General features: G+C 36.3%; 2 protein-coding genes across 3 annotated transcripts; both read right to left on the bottom strand.

Moving 5' to 3' along the window:
* Nucleotides 1-256: 256 nt before the first annotated feature.
* LOC120263978 (E3 ubiquitin-protein ligase RFI2-like) lies at nt 257-5,389 on the bottom strand. 2 transcript variants are annotated; one of them, XM_039271961.1, is made up of 7 exons: nt 5,086-5,389; nt 3,830-4,023; nt 2,285-2,343; nt 1,554-1,582; nt 1,224-1,469; nt 1,076-1,142; nt 257-1,000 (listed from the first exon to the last, which is right to left on the bottom strand). In XM_039271961.1, the coding sequence occupies exons 1-7, from the start codon at nt 5,231-5,233 to the stop codon at nt 505-507; spliced, it is 1,239 nt and encodes a 412-aa protein (XP_039127895.1). In that variant the 5' UTR covers nt 5,234-5,389; the 3' UTR covers nt 257-504. The 2 variants fall into 2 exon arrangements, with proteins under 2 accessions (XP_039127895.1, XP_039127894.1); XM_039271960.1 differs by having other exon boundaries at nt 1,076-1,469; nt 5,086-5,388.
* Nucleotides 5,390-7,597: 2,208 nt separating this feature from the next.
* Nucleotides 7,598-13,162, bottom strand: LOC120263669 (auxilin-related protein 2-like). The gene is given in 9 exon segments (XM_039271630.1): nt 7,598-7,790; nt 8,375-8,551; nt 8,686-8,775; nt 9,234-9,299; nt 9,457-9,554; nt 9,669-9,804; nt 9,892-9,945; nt 9,947-11,342; nt 12,674-13,162. Coding segments are annotated over 9 exon segments (2,541 nt in total). The 5' UTR covers nt 13,159-13,162; the 3' UTR covers nt 7,598-7,751.
* Nucleotides 13,163-13,401: the final 239 nt, after the last annotated feature.

The following is a 13,401-nucleotide window of genomic DNA, read 5'->3' as shown; positions in this document are numbered from 1 at the left end:
GATTAAAAGGACTAAACGCCCTTTTTTTTTTAAAAAAAAAAACCCAGGACTCAGAAACAATTTACCCTATAAATAATCCGGGAACAGTCATAACATCTCCAACCAAACAAACCCTAACAAGAAAGAAAGGAGAATCCTGTATTCACAAAAATAGCCTCATAAATAAATAAATAAATAAATAAATAATAATAATAATAATAATAAACTATTTCCCGGCAATAATTTTTCAATCTGAAGAAAAAAGGAATTCCGAAAGTATGCAAATGTAATATCTCATTACAAGTACAAACATGAAAGAAGTTATTTCTTAGCTTCCAGAGTCTCAAAAAAAATACAGGAAGCCAGATCATGCATTCATTCAGCCAGAGAAAATCCTGTCAGAAGATGAACATTGAGTAGCAGCCATCAAAGAGGACCTGACCCGGCAAAGTTACACATACAGTTTGCATTTACAAATAAATTACAGTTCTTTTTTTTCATAAAGTATCGAATTCAATTTGATATTCAGATAAAATGATGCCGGTTGCTATGGCTCTGCCAATGTGAGGCACCGTCTGTTCGTCCACGAGAGTTCGGTCTCTCGGCGTTGTGTTGATGCCATGATCCTGTTCTTCTGTTCGGGTCTGATGATGCACCGGTGTGGGGATGACTGAACCAACCAGATTCCCTGTCTAATGGCAGTAATGGGAAGGGTGCAAAGAGGTCTCTTTCCCATGCGTAAAGATGGTTTCCTCCGGTGTTTTCCACTTCTTGAATGCTCCGGCCGGATGATCCGGTGGACGTAACTAGGTATAGGCTGTTGGGATTGGGTGGCTGGAGTTGGGCTGGTCCTATGGGAGCTAAACTCCTAGCACCTCGTTGTGCACCCGAGATAGGCCCATGCGCAGCCGTTGAATTGTGATGTAGGTAATGATGATCTTGGACATGGCCCTGGACTCGAGAGTTATTAACATACCGTGGATATGGGGAAACAAATGGACCTCCGGTTCTAGACACTGAGCTGCACGGAGTAAAAGAGGGGTTAGTGTCATAAAAAACGAGCACGGTTTCAAGGAAAGTTAGCCGAGGGATGTACCTATGAGCAAGGATGTAAGGGTGGCCGAGAGATCCTGTCCTTGGTGGACCATCAGAATTAACCCTAACTGTTGCAGAAGGAACTGAAGCTTGATCAGCAGTGTTTGTAAGGGTAGTAGGTATAGAGTGTTGAGGATGATGTTCCCAACCATGATAATGAAGTTCATTGGCGGAAAGAGCATGTTGATTCTGGACATTTGCTGGTGCAGGTACCCGAGCCCAGGGCTGATGATACGCAGGAGGACCATCAATGGAAGATTCAGACGGAATGTGAGGATTTGATGAAGAGGATGGTTGAAGAGGATGGAGGTAAGCCACATATGGACATACATGAGCTGTTGAGGAAGTAGCCGGATGCTCCATAAGTATAGTATGGTTCCGGAAAAGCTCTTGAACTGCAAAGCAAGAGATCAATGATGGTTGGAACATTTCAAAGAGCACTTTATCTTAATATGTTGGTAGGCAAAGCAAATACATACAAGTAATTGGTGGAGAGGATTCTCCTTCTCTGCAAAAAGAATATAAAATGTCACTATAATCATAAACAAAGTAATGTAATTATGATGGCAGAAATATGTATCTACTAATGGATCAGTGTGGATGTGAGGTGCATGGTTTTTGTTTACCCCTAACTAGTGTTTCCAAATGATTTGTGTAGACAATGCCATTGTTGTTATTCTACTAAACAAGAAAACTCAAAGTTACCTCTTGAACAAATAATCCCATCATATACATAAAATCAACCAATATCCTAAGAGAAGAACACAACTTTAATAGGGAATCAATCTCTAACAAATTAATATCAAATCAGTGTAAAAATTCTGCTTCACTTCCCCACACACCGGCAAAAAACAAACCAAAGAAAAGACTGTCCCACAAAATAGTTTTAGACATCCAATAAATGATCAAGTTTTGTTGTTGAAAGCATTTCCTTACTGGTTAGCAATCAATATGTTGGCTTCCAGAACTTATTTGTGAAGATCAACTTCTCTCAGGGAAATCTGTGGATACCCTAGGCTCAAATAATCTCAATAATATCTATGGCATCGGTCAACTAATGTATTGGCAGCCAGAAGACACTCTAAAAAATTGAGTAAATCGACAACACTGTAAATTAACAATGCCTCCAAAGTTTTGAAAAGTGCAGCGCATTAAACCATTTCTGTAGCAATTGAACAACTGAAAAGCAGATTGAACTAATGGCACTCACTCAAATGGAGTGGGCAGTGGAGCTACTCGGCCAAATGGGCACCAATGAAGTCCAAATGCCTGCGAAAATAAACAAATGTAAAGGTAAGGCAACAAAATGATGTAACAAATGATTATATCTCACAAGAAAATGTAGCTTAGAATAGACAAAACACAGTGAGAAGAGAGAGAGAGAGAGAGAGAGAGAGAGAGAGAGAGAGAGAGGGCAGATTCCCTTTTAGCACCAGAAAAAACAATGAGCAAGCTATATATACAATATGAAATCATAGCAATAAAAATGACACTTCTGAACAAATGAGAAAGAAAACTTGAGTTGCTGATCATCTCTTATAATCTATATTTCATAATCACCTTCAGCGATTGATTTTTTGCTCTCAAGAGTCAATGTATCTATTTCCCAGAAAATAATTGTCACTGGCTCCCAATTTACATGTCGGACTTAATCAACCAATCAGAAGTTGTACATAGTGCATGAAAAGGCATAGTAAATACCATGCCAATTTAGCAGCAAGCAGCATCACTATTTATTAGTTACTAACAGCTACTCCATAAGCAAACCTAGTTTATCCAACAATATAAAGTTATAAGGGTTGACATAGAGATCTATAGTAGAAATAAAATGCTCAGAAGGGCAAGTATCTCACACTTATTTTACACAAACATGGAAACAGCTGCCCAAGCCAATTCCTATCAACTAATACCTAATACTAGAAAATCTCCTTTGTTCAATCACACAAAAATAAAATTGTCGCACCAGTTTTCTTTGAAAATTTACATCAAAAGCACATGTTTCACTTCTAATGTGGTCCTTTGTTACTCATTCAGGTGGCATTTGGCTGTGATTGGAATGAGTTGGTATACATTGGAATAGAAGCAGAAAGAGAATTCGTATTGAAGGTGAAAGTTTTACCCTAACTTGTCTCAAGTTTTATTCCCATTACATTTTATTCTGTTTAATTGTTTAGTCCGAAATAACTAGGGATACCCCATGTTATTCCAAGTAAAGCTATACACCAATTAAACTAGGCCTGAAGCTTCTGAGTATATTCCTCTTCAGTACTAAATATCTCACGTATTTAGTTTGTACAGTCACATGAGAAAAACCCAATTTCATACAAAAAAAGGGTCAATATATATATGTAAAACGCAACTAGAAAAAAAATGAAAGGTGGGTGTTCAAAATGGAGACAGATTATAATAATGCAAATAGGTACAGGACACAGAATAACTAAAGGACAATGGTGACAGTTGTATTACTAATACACAAAATTATGGTGGATTGGGGACCAAACAAGAGCTTCATGGGAAAAATCTTAAAAACAAGGACAATGAATAATTTTAAGAACCATTGTGAATTCAAATATGAAATATGCCAAGAAAACAAAGAACATTCACAAAATAGTATCTGATGAATTTTTATGGGGAAAGTATATAAATGATCTCACAAAATAAAAGCAGAATGTTAGATACAATAATTTTTATTAAGAAAACACATTCAACTCGGCTGCATGCTACTACAGTAAACATATTCAATAAATGTTCTCACCATTTCTGAGTAACCAAGATCATAGAGATCTTCATCCTGTCGCCATTCATCCAGGCTAAGCTCTGGCCAAGAGCTCATGCCAAAATCTGGCAATGTCCGACTACCATTGGCAAATAGCCAATTACCTTTCTCAACTTTCCGGCAGTTTGGGCATTGCATTGCTCCTTTAACATTGAATGCTGAACCAATGCAATCTGAAGATTTTGCAAAAAGAGAAATAAGCTATAGAGACGTTGCTGTGTTGAAATCATAAATGATATAAAAAATTCCAACACAACAACAAAAAACACATGATATAAATTATACCACAACATACATATGTATGGGAATGTTTGACAAAGTTGAAAATCTATAAATGCTTCTAAGACATAAAAAAGAGTTTTAATTTTATACCTAAGCTAGCTCTCATAAGTAAAGAAAGAACCCTCGCACCACTAAACTGCTCCAATTTCCATACTGTGAGAAATTACATAGTTAAAGATGGTCACCTTACAGTATACCATAAGACAAATTCATCATTTAAGCACTTAACCTAATAAATGTTTAGGAGAGGAAACTACACTTCCAATCCATGGTATTCAATGGATCTAAATATGGATTAAACATCTCAGAATCCTAAAGGCCAGCTCCAACTTCAGTCTTTTAACAACTGCTACCTGGCATATGATGCTTACCACAAATTGTAGATAGGTAAAAAGCATTGAGCCTTAGGGTTGATGAATAACCAAAAATAAAATTTCAGGAAAAGAAAATGAAATAAAGATGGTAAAAAAGAGCTACATAAACCTTCACACTATTTTTTACCGTTCACTAAATCAAAAGGTCCATCTTTAATATTATATTATACTATATTATACTATATTATATAATATATTTATTTATTTTGATTTGATGAGAAATCCCATATTCATTAACCAAAGAAAACCCTAACTTTAATATTAGATCTAAATTTTATTCACCAGTGATGATCTTGCTCCCATTGAAAAAAAAATACAACAAAGCAAAAAGCCCCGCATTCGTGAGCAGAGCTATCTATACGCAAAGACAATCCAAATCTCTCCACAATAACTCATCACAAATCCAAATCACAAAAGCAACCAAATATCAAACCAAAAATTAAACAAAAATCAAAACTTTAACCCAAATATCAACACCAAAACCTTATAAAAAATAAAAATAAAACAAACATCATAATTTCTCAAGTCCAACAACAGGAAAAGCACAAATAAAGACACAAGCCAGGGTCTAAAACTAACCGAGATGAAATTCATGGCCACAACGTAGCTTAGCGATGGAGCGCGCCCCATCGTCGGCGGAGACAGCATCAAGGCAGATCGAGCAAGCAGTGGCGACAGCTTCTCCGGCAGCATCATCAGCCGCCGGATCCGTGGTACCAAGGCCCATGTTTTGCAAGCAATCCGAAGAGCAATCGAGATTGAATTGAAACTGAAATCCAGAAACCCTCGATTCGCTCCTCCTGCTGAGCTTCCTCCAAGGATTCGCCCCCAAATTCGGAGCAAAACCGAAGGCTAGGGTTTTATTGGGCCGGGCCAAAGAGGGAAAGAGAAAGATGCCCAATTTGGAAGAAGGGACGAAAACGAGGGTTAGGGTTCTCTCTCTCTCTCTCTCTCTCTCTAAACATAGCCCATGGGCTTTGACTATTTTTGTTTTATTTTATTTTTATTATTTATTTATTTATTTATTTTGAAGGGTGTGAATGGATAATTATGTATTTTTTTATTTTTTTAAAAAAAGGGAATGAGAAACATGCGACTCCAACTCTTTCAATTTTGTTTTTAAAAAGCTTTCGAATTTAAATGTTCTTAATATTTCGGATTTTTAAAAAATTTTACATTTAAATATAAATTAAAATAAAATTATAAAATTATTTAGGTGGATTAAGGTGAGCTTACCTTTTTTTTTTAATAGACAACAAGACCCATTTAAGAAATTGTCAAATGAACAAATAGGTATCGAAGTGCATCAATTATGATGGTTTGCATATCACCTAAAAAAATTCATCTGCCCTACAAGAGAGGTGAAACCACTGTTTCTCATATAAGGGACTCACACGCAGGCCAGTGAATAGTTTATAAATAGATCAGGCCCTTACATGATAGTGCGTGAAGATCATAAATGATCTGACACGGGAAAGATTCAAACCCTTACTCTGTCCCCTTGAGCTCACTTTCTTTGCCCCTACGAGCTCACATTCATCGTCGGTGTTAGGTATATTTTAGTATTTTATTAAAAAATTAAAATTAAGAGTTCATGTATGAATTATATTACTGAAAATGAATATATATATATATATATATATATATCATGTAGGGACGTGACTAAATTTGAATAAATGAAAAAAAAAGGAGTATATGGTTTTAGTTAATTTTTTTATGTCTGCTTTTTAAAGTTATTTAATTTTAATGTAGATAGAGAAATGTAATATTCATATATATATATATATATATATATATAAAGACAGATAGGGAAAGGTGTCGATCTTGTAATAAGGGAAAGTTTGTTCATTAAAACAGAGAACTTTTTATTATTTAATTACAAAGGTTTTCCATAAAATTGATTTTTTTTCCTCTAGAGGTTCAATTTAGAGGTGAAATATATATGTATATATATATATATATATATATATGTCTATTTTAATGTAGACAAAGATAGCTCAAAGAAACATGTGTGTATATAGAGAGAGAGTTTCAAATCTCAAAGTTATTTCTTAGCTAAATTAAGTTATTATAAGAGTTTGTACTTAATTTCTTATTGTTTTTAAAATGAATTATCTAAAAATAGAAAATTTCCATATTTTTAAAAAACAGCATTTGAGGTACTCTTAGAAAGCTAAGAAAGAGAGGGACTCTTTCCTAACTTTCTAAGAATTTGGTGAACATTAATTAACATATAAAAATAAAGTATTTAGTGTTTTAAAAAGTTTTATATATATATATTTAATGAGTTTAAATATAAAAATATGGTCAAAACCATGTGCACTATGGACATTTAAGAGGAATCTTGGTTTGTTATTGACTATCAAACTGACTTATTGTAAGACTTATTCAACATGTCTTTTTTTTAATAATTATTTTTTTTTAATAAATATTCATATTTTATAATTGAAGATGCAAGAAAATGGTGTGTAAATTTTGTTTTAAATTCAATTTTTTAATATTCAAGAGTTGGTTGACAATGAACTTTGGGTCAAGTCAAGTAAGTCTTTCTATAATTTTAATTCATTTCCAACTGTCTAAGACCCAGATAAAAAAAATTATTAGAATGAGTTGTTAGAAAGTTTATATATATAACCCTCCAAAATTTTGAAATTACACATAAACTCTCCTAAAGTTTCTATGATGTTACATATATTTTTATGACAACTTTTAACCATTTTATAATATAAATTTATATTTATACCCTTGAAGAAAAAATTTGAGAGAATAGAATTATACTTAACATTCTCAAACTCTAATTTTATAGTGTTACAGTGGTATACATGCAAAAAAATTTAAAAATAAAAAAATCTCATAATATCATAGGTTGAATACACCACCCTCATTTATAAGTTGAAAATTGATATTTTTGGAATTCTAATGTTTGATATTAACAAAAAAAGGGGCTAATTTTAAAGGAAGTGATTAAAAACTTGAGAAAATTAGTTGCTAATTATTATAATGTAAAGTATACTGAAGCAATATTTTTGCTTTGCACCTCTTCTGGTACACTACAATGGATTTGATTTACATGATTACACTCATTAAGGATCTCTTTCTATGTGAGAACTACTGACCTTGAATGATCAACAACATACATAAAAATAGGAAGAAGAAAAACAAGATCGAGAAGGCGTACGTGTTCGAATTGTTTTTGTTTCTCTTGTTTCTATGCTAGTGTGTGCAATTATGTTTATCGATACCTCTTAGAAGAGCTCTTCGGCATTGAATTTGTTCCAAGCTTCCTGTTCCAAAAAGAAAAAAAGATTTGAAAAGCCCGGCCAAACAAACCTTAAGTATTTATCATATTCTGCTCGAGGCCAGTTTCTCATTAAATTGCACTAAGCTACTATCAATATGTACTATGCATGTAGCTTTGAGTTCATAAATAAGCTTAAAAAGTTTATTAGGGTTATAGTTTTCAATTCAAAAGTAGTTCGACAGCTTGAGAGATTCATTTGTTAGCAGAGACATCATCAGGTAAGAGATTCGGAACCTGATTCAAATTGTACTCATATTTATACAAGATTAAACTCTCACACTAGATGTATACATCTGTGAATTGAAGACCCTTCTTACACCAAGTGAGGTATAATCTTACAAACTTTCTGTCAAATTGCATGACTAAGTTTGTTTGGGGCATGTTCAAATATTGGTCTCTAACATAGGCATTTCTTGAACCCTAGTACATTGCATGTTTATAGTACTAAATATAGACTGATATGCATGAAAAGAAGGTACCAACGCTATCTGCATGAATTACGGATCACTATGAATTGAAATAAAAGCAGGTAAGTTACAACGGAATTGTCCATAGGTGAAGAAATACCTTAAGGATATCAAACACCTTCTCCGCGATGTATTTCTGTTGAAGATTTGCACCCTTTTGTTGTACCTTATCAGGATGGACACACAGGGTTGCTCTCCTGTATACCTTTTTTACAGAGACAGATGTAATCAAATCTGTCAAAGAAGCAGGCTGCCAACCGCATTCAGGCCAAAGCACCTGTTTGTGTTAAATGACATAACTCAGTGGAAAGAAGATGAATGAACAGTGCAACAGCTCATGCAAAAATTCAAGACAGTTAACCTGAAAAGGATGATGGAAAATTTTACACAAAGGCAAGAACACAAACGCACATATTGCAATGTTGAGAGTAAGGCACGCAGGTTGCCTTCTTTCCCAGCTGCCCATCTCTTTATTTCAATATCCAGAGTTTCAGCAATTCTCTGAAATCAGCAAAGAGAAAGGTAAGCAAGAAATAGAAGTTAAAGAAAAGCTTTTTGGTAGGACCTATACCAATGGTCGAAAGAGTTGTGGTTCATAATGAACACCATTCAACTAGTTTTATATATTTAATGGGTGAATATCTAAGTGTCCTGTACATTGGATAGTATCATAGTGAATAACATAAAAAGAGGTGAAACATTTTCACAAAGATGCTACGGAAGCTTCTCTTGAATTAAGACGAATACGCATATAGCACAGCATGAAATTCACCAGATTGTATCAGATGATGCGCCCTGACCAGGACTTTAACCACAACAAGATTCAAGTGCAATATAATCTCACCTAAGTTGTACAGCATGCTGCTTATGCAAGCACTACAGAGAATTTTACAGTAGGGCTTTGTAAGCAGTGCACAGAATTGGGCAAATCTAACGCAATAAGGGTTCAGATGCCTTACATGTCTTTCTTCCTGTTCCATTCTAGTTTGCATATCACGTTCATTCTTCTCAGCAAGAGCTTTTGCCTGCACAAATATCATCAGAAGAAACCAAGGATAAGGATATAGCAAAAATAAGGCTTAAAGCAACAGAAGCTTTTGCAGAATGAAAAAGAAAACAATGAATGTGTATCTATTTCAATTTTAAGGAAAACAAGTAACAACATCATAAGAAAACTGATACCGTGCGATCCAGTGTCCTTTGATGACGTTCAAACCTGGCCCTTCTTCTTTCTTCACTCTCTCCCTCTACTTCTTGATATTCTCCAGAAGATGGAGAACCTTTTTACATGTGTGGATCAAAATTAACTTCATTAGTTGAAGATTAACATTACCTGAGGACTACTTTGTTATTGTTGAATAAAAAGAGACATCGCATAGGAAGATACTTCCCACCTCCAAAGATAGAAGTCAGGTCATCTACAATATTTGTCACTGATGATGCCTTTCGAATGGTGGATGAAGAAGTAGATGATCTCCGAGTTGTATCAGAAGCCTCCTTGCTTTGTACTCGTGCATCGAAGAAATTTTCCTTAAAAATAAAAATAAAAAATCGCATGATGGCAGCTTGCAAAGAGTATAACAAATAATGCTGTCAATATCTTGAATTGATCATTACTGAGGTTGTAGCTCTTTGTTTAGGTGCACTGTTAGCTCGAGCACCCATACCAAAGGAACGACTCAAGATCATTCTCATTTTTGTGCTGCTTTTCTTGAGATTGGGCGGCAGTCCTCTCTTGAGATTGAGCAGCAGTTCTGTCAACTGCAGCTCTTTCAGCCCTCCTGCGTGCTTCAGTTGCCGCCTTCTGAAATGCAGCTCTCTCAAATTTTAAATGAGCTTCAGAAGCTGCTCTTCCTTGTGCCTCTCTTCTGGCCCTCTCCACCACTTGTCTCTCCCTGTCCCATCCATGCTCTAGTTCCTTCTCCTTTTCAAGTCTCTTTTCTTTCTTCTCTTTCTCTTCTCTTTCTCTCTGTTCTTTTTCATGATATCCAAAATCCAATGGATCAGGTATTGTTTTGCCATGCCTTTCTTGATCTGTGGTCTCTCTGCTTTTAGCCGGTCTTGCATCGCATTCCTTTTCCCTTGCCCCTTTTCCGTGTTTGAATTTGGCCTCAGCTTTATCCATGGCCTCCTTCATAGCAGCAGCAGATGCTTCTGCAGCTGACTTTCTTTCAAAATTGTCTTCATTGTAAATAAATTTCGCATGACCATTAGCAAAGGCTTGAAGCCTGCCCATAGCAAAAGTTTCAAGTTCCTCTATAGGTGATGCACCTGAATTCCGCATAGAATTTTCATAACTTTGACTGGATTGATCAAATGATCTGTTATGTTTTCCTTGAGAATTTATACCAAGGGATGCATTTTGACTTGCTTTTCCTGTAGATGTGTGTTTAAGATCCAGTGGAGGTGGCGGTCTTGATGGTGAAGGGGCACTTGTAAGTTGGGTGAAGAGAGGGATTTCAGAAACATTGAGCCACACATCATCTGCCGCTTCCAAATGTTGATTCAACTTATGAGATAGACCAGCGGTCACATTTCTTTCACAATGTTTTACATTGCCCTCTGAACTTGAGGAACGACTTCTGCCAATGTCTTCAAAAGAATTAGGAGTTTTGCTAGGCTTTTCAAAAACCATGTGATTTTTCTCTAGATTACCATCAGTGGAACGCATTTTAGGTACAGCATTCTTAAATATCTTGGATGAAGGTTTAGTATGTTGTTCTAAATCAGCAAAAGGATCTAGATGGGCCATATTCTGAACAGTATTTAGATGACTGTCAGCTTTCCCATTTTCTTTCTTTACTGATGTAAATGATGGAGTTGAATTCTTGAAGACGCCAAAAGCATCAACATCATCAAATAACCCTCCACTGGCAGGAGAAGCATTGATCTTTGTGCTTCCAGAGCGCATAGGACTGCTAATCTGCTCCAAAGGGTCAGTAAATAACCCAGAGGTTGAATTTGCTGATGTAGATGTTTCTAAGACTACAAAAGGATCGCCAGTCGCATTTGAAGTTGATTTGGAGCTTGGAACTGATGTTCGCTGATAGTTAGACTCTGGCAGCTTACTGGAAAATAAATAACAATAACTTACACTTTGACAAGAATAGTTACTAACAAATGCCACTAAGATTTGACACAAAACAGTTAAATTGGATGTTATGAATATTTTCCAAAAAAGGCCAAGTAATAGTACTAGTCAAATGAAAAGATTACTGTCACGGAAAGAGAGTAAGAGTGCCATATCAAAGGCGGTAGACTGCTTGACATGTCCAATATTATCTTAGGTGCAAGAAGTCTGTTTGGTTCCTGGACAAAGATAGATTGGCATAAAACGAAATAATAACTCTTCTTAAACAACAACCAGCATATAGCTGGTTGTTTGGTGTCAACCTCATAAAAAGGAGAAATGAAATCAAATTCCAGTGTAAGAAAATGTAAAAGAGTTTCAGTCGATGTTCTGGGCAATAATCAAGGCCTTTCACTCATAGAAATTTCAATAAGTAGTAAAAATAAAAATAATTTATGTAGCTATTTTATGTGACATCATCTTGAATGCCTCAAATATGTTTAGGCTTTAGCATGTCAAGGCCTTTGGAGCTTTGTGCAGTCTTTTAACTAGTGAGGCTCTGCACATGATGCTCAAGATGGTCATAATGTATCAGCATGATCTTCAGTTAGTAATGTTTCAAAGTACATCTACCAGAAAGATTCAAAGCACACATTTTTGCCTAATAAGATTTCATTTACTTTCTTTGACTCTAAGGCAACTAGTCCATTGTGATGGACTAAAATACATAAACAATAAGTGACATAGACGTGAGTTTCTTGTTAGGTTACTGAGTTACATTTATGGAGCTCTACACTACAACCGTTCAGGTAGTGTTTGGTAAGGAGATATGGAGGGATGGGGGAGGTGGATGTCCAAATGGTGGAATATTGAGAAATAGGGACAGACCACCTCCACAAATCAAGGAACAAAAACACGGCTTCGAAAAAATGGAGGGATGTCTTCATCTCTGTGACTCTGTCCAATCTCAACTGAGCTCTCAAAACAAACACAAAAAACACAAGTTTGTATTTAAACATCCCTCAAACCAAACAGAACCATAGAATTTCACATCCAAAAAGGAAAGAATGACAAAGAAATCAGCATAGAGAATTCATACAAGTTGCATTGATCAAATAGCAAGCCAGACATTCATCAGCAAGAGATGGGATCATGGGAGGAGTTCATATAAGAGGTTTTCAAATCATATGTGTATTCCTAAGAGAGCAGATAGAATGAAATGAGAACTGAAATCACTACTAAATCAAAATAAAAAATAAAAAAAATTGCAACTTTATAATTCATAACACAAATAATCCATTTCTCAAATCCAATTGATTCGAAAATTACCTCCGTTGTAGTGTACTACTCCTTCCAAATCCCGGAATCAGCGCCTCAAACCCAGCCGACCCATTCGAAGCAAACACATCATCGTACTTCGCCGAGGTCGAGCTCTTCATTCCAGGGATCCCATCAAAGATATCGTCATCGTAAACAGGCTTATCATAGACAGGCAAAGACGAGGCCTTCGAGGAGTCGGATGATTGAGGAGATCGGGACTGAGAGAAGCGAGGAGGGCCTCCGAAGACGCCTTCTGAGGTGGATCCAGAGCGGGATCGGCTGGATCCTGCCGGCGGGGCCATCGGTGCAGACTTTCCCTTTGGACGGAGTCCAAAATCACGGGCGAGGAGGCCAGGCAAGTCATCCATGGAAGTGGAACCTGGAGATGACGATCTCGGCGGCCTCGATGATCGGAGGAAAACTCCGGCGAGCTCCGGCAGTCGGGAAAGGGCACCGGAGAGAGAGAGAGAGAGAGCGTTCGTGGAGATGGACATGGATTTCGCGCGGTAGGCGCGGGACCCACGGTGGGGTTGGGGTGAGTGTTAAATGGGGCCCACTCAGGGAGGTTATCGGATCGGGTTTTAGTTGATATCGGGTTTGGATCCGAAACCCTGAAAATCCATTTCGAATTACTGGCCTTTCTCTCAGAATTTCCAGTCGTGGGATGGTAATCTGACGGTTTAAATGAAATATTAACTATTGACCGTCGATGACCAATAAACCACTTGAATTTTCAT

Source organism: Dioscorea cayenensis, chromosome 6, assembly GCF_009730915.1.
Source record: "Dioscorea cayenensis subsp. rotundata cultivar TDr96_F1 chromosome 6, TDr96_F1_v2_PseudoChromosome.rev07_lg8_w22 25.fasta, whole genome shotgun sequence".
Classification (NCBI taxonomy): domain Eukaryota; kingdom Viridiplantae; phylum Streptophyta; class Magnoliopsida; order Dioscoreales; family Dioscoreaceae; genus Dioscorea; species Dioscorea cayenensis.
The sequence above is the reverse complement of the archived record's forward strand: the minus strand, read 5'-3'. Positions and strand labels throughout refer to the sequence as shown.

Excerpts from the sequence above, each read along its gene's own strand:
- LOC120263978 (XM_039271960.1), bottom strand. The coding sequence starts at position 5,233 with ATGGGCCTTGGTACCACGGATCCGGCGGCTGATGATGCTGCCGGAGAA. Across the intron at positions 2,344-3,829 it reads ATCTTGGTTACTCAGAAATG|GCATTTGGACTTCATTGGTG; the intron begins GTGAGAACATTT and ends TTATTTTCGCAG. Across the intron at positions 1,583-2,284 it reads CCACTGCCCACTCCATTTGA|AGAAGGAGAATCCTCTCCAC; the intron begins GTGAGTGCCATT and ends TTCTTTTTGCAG.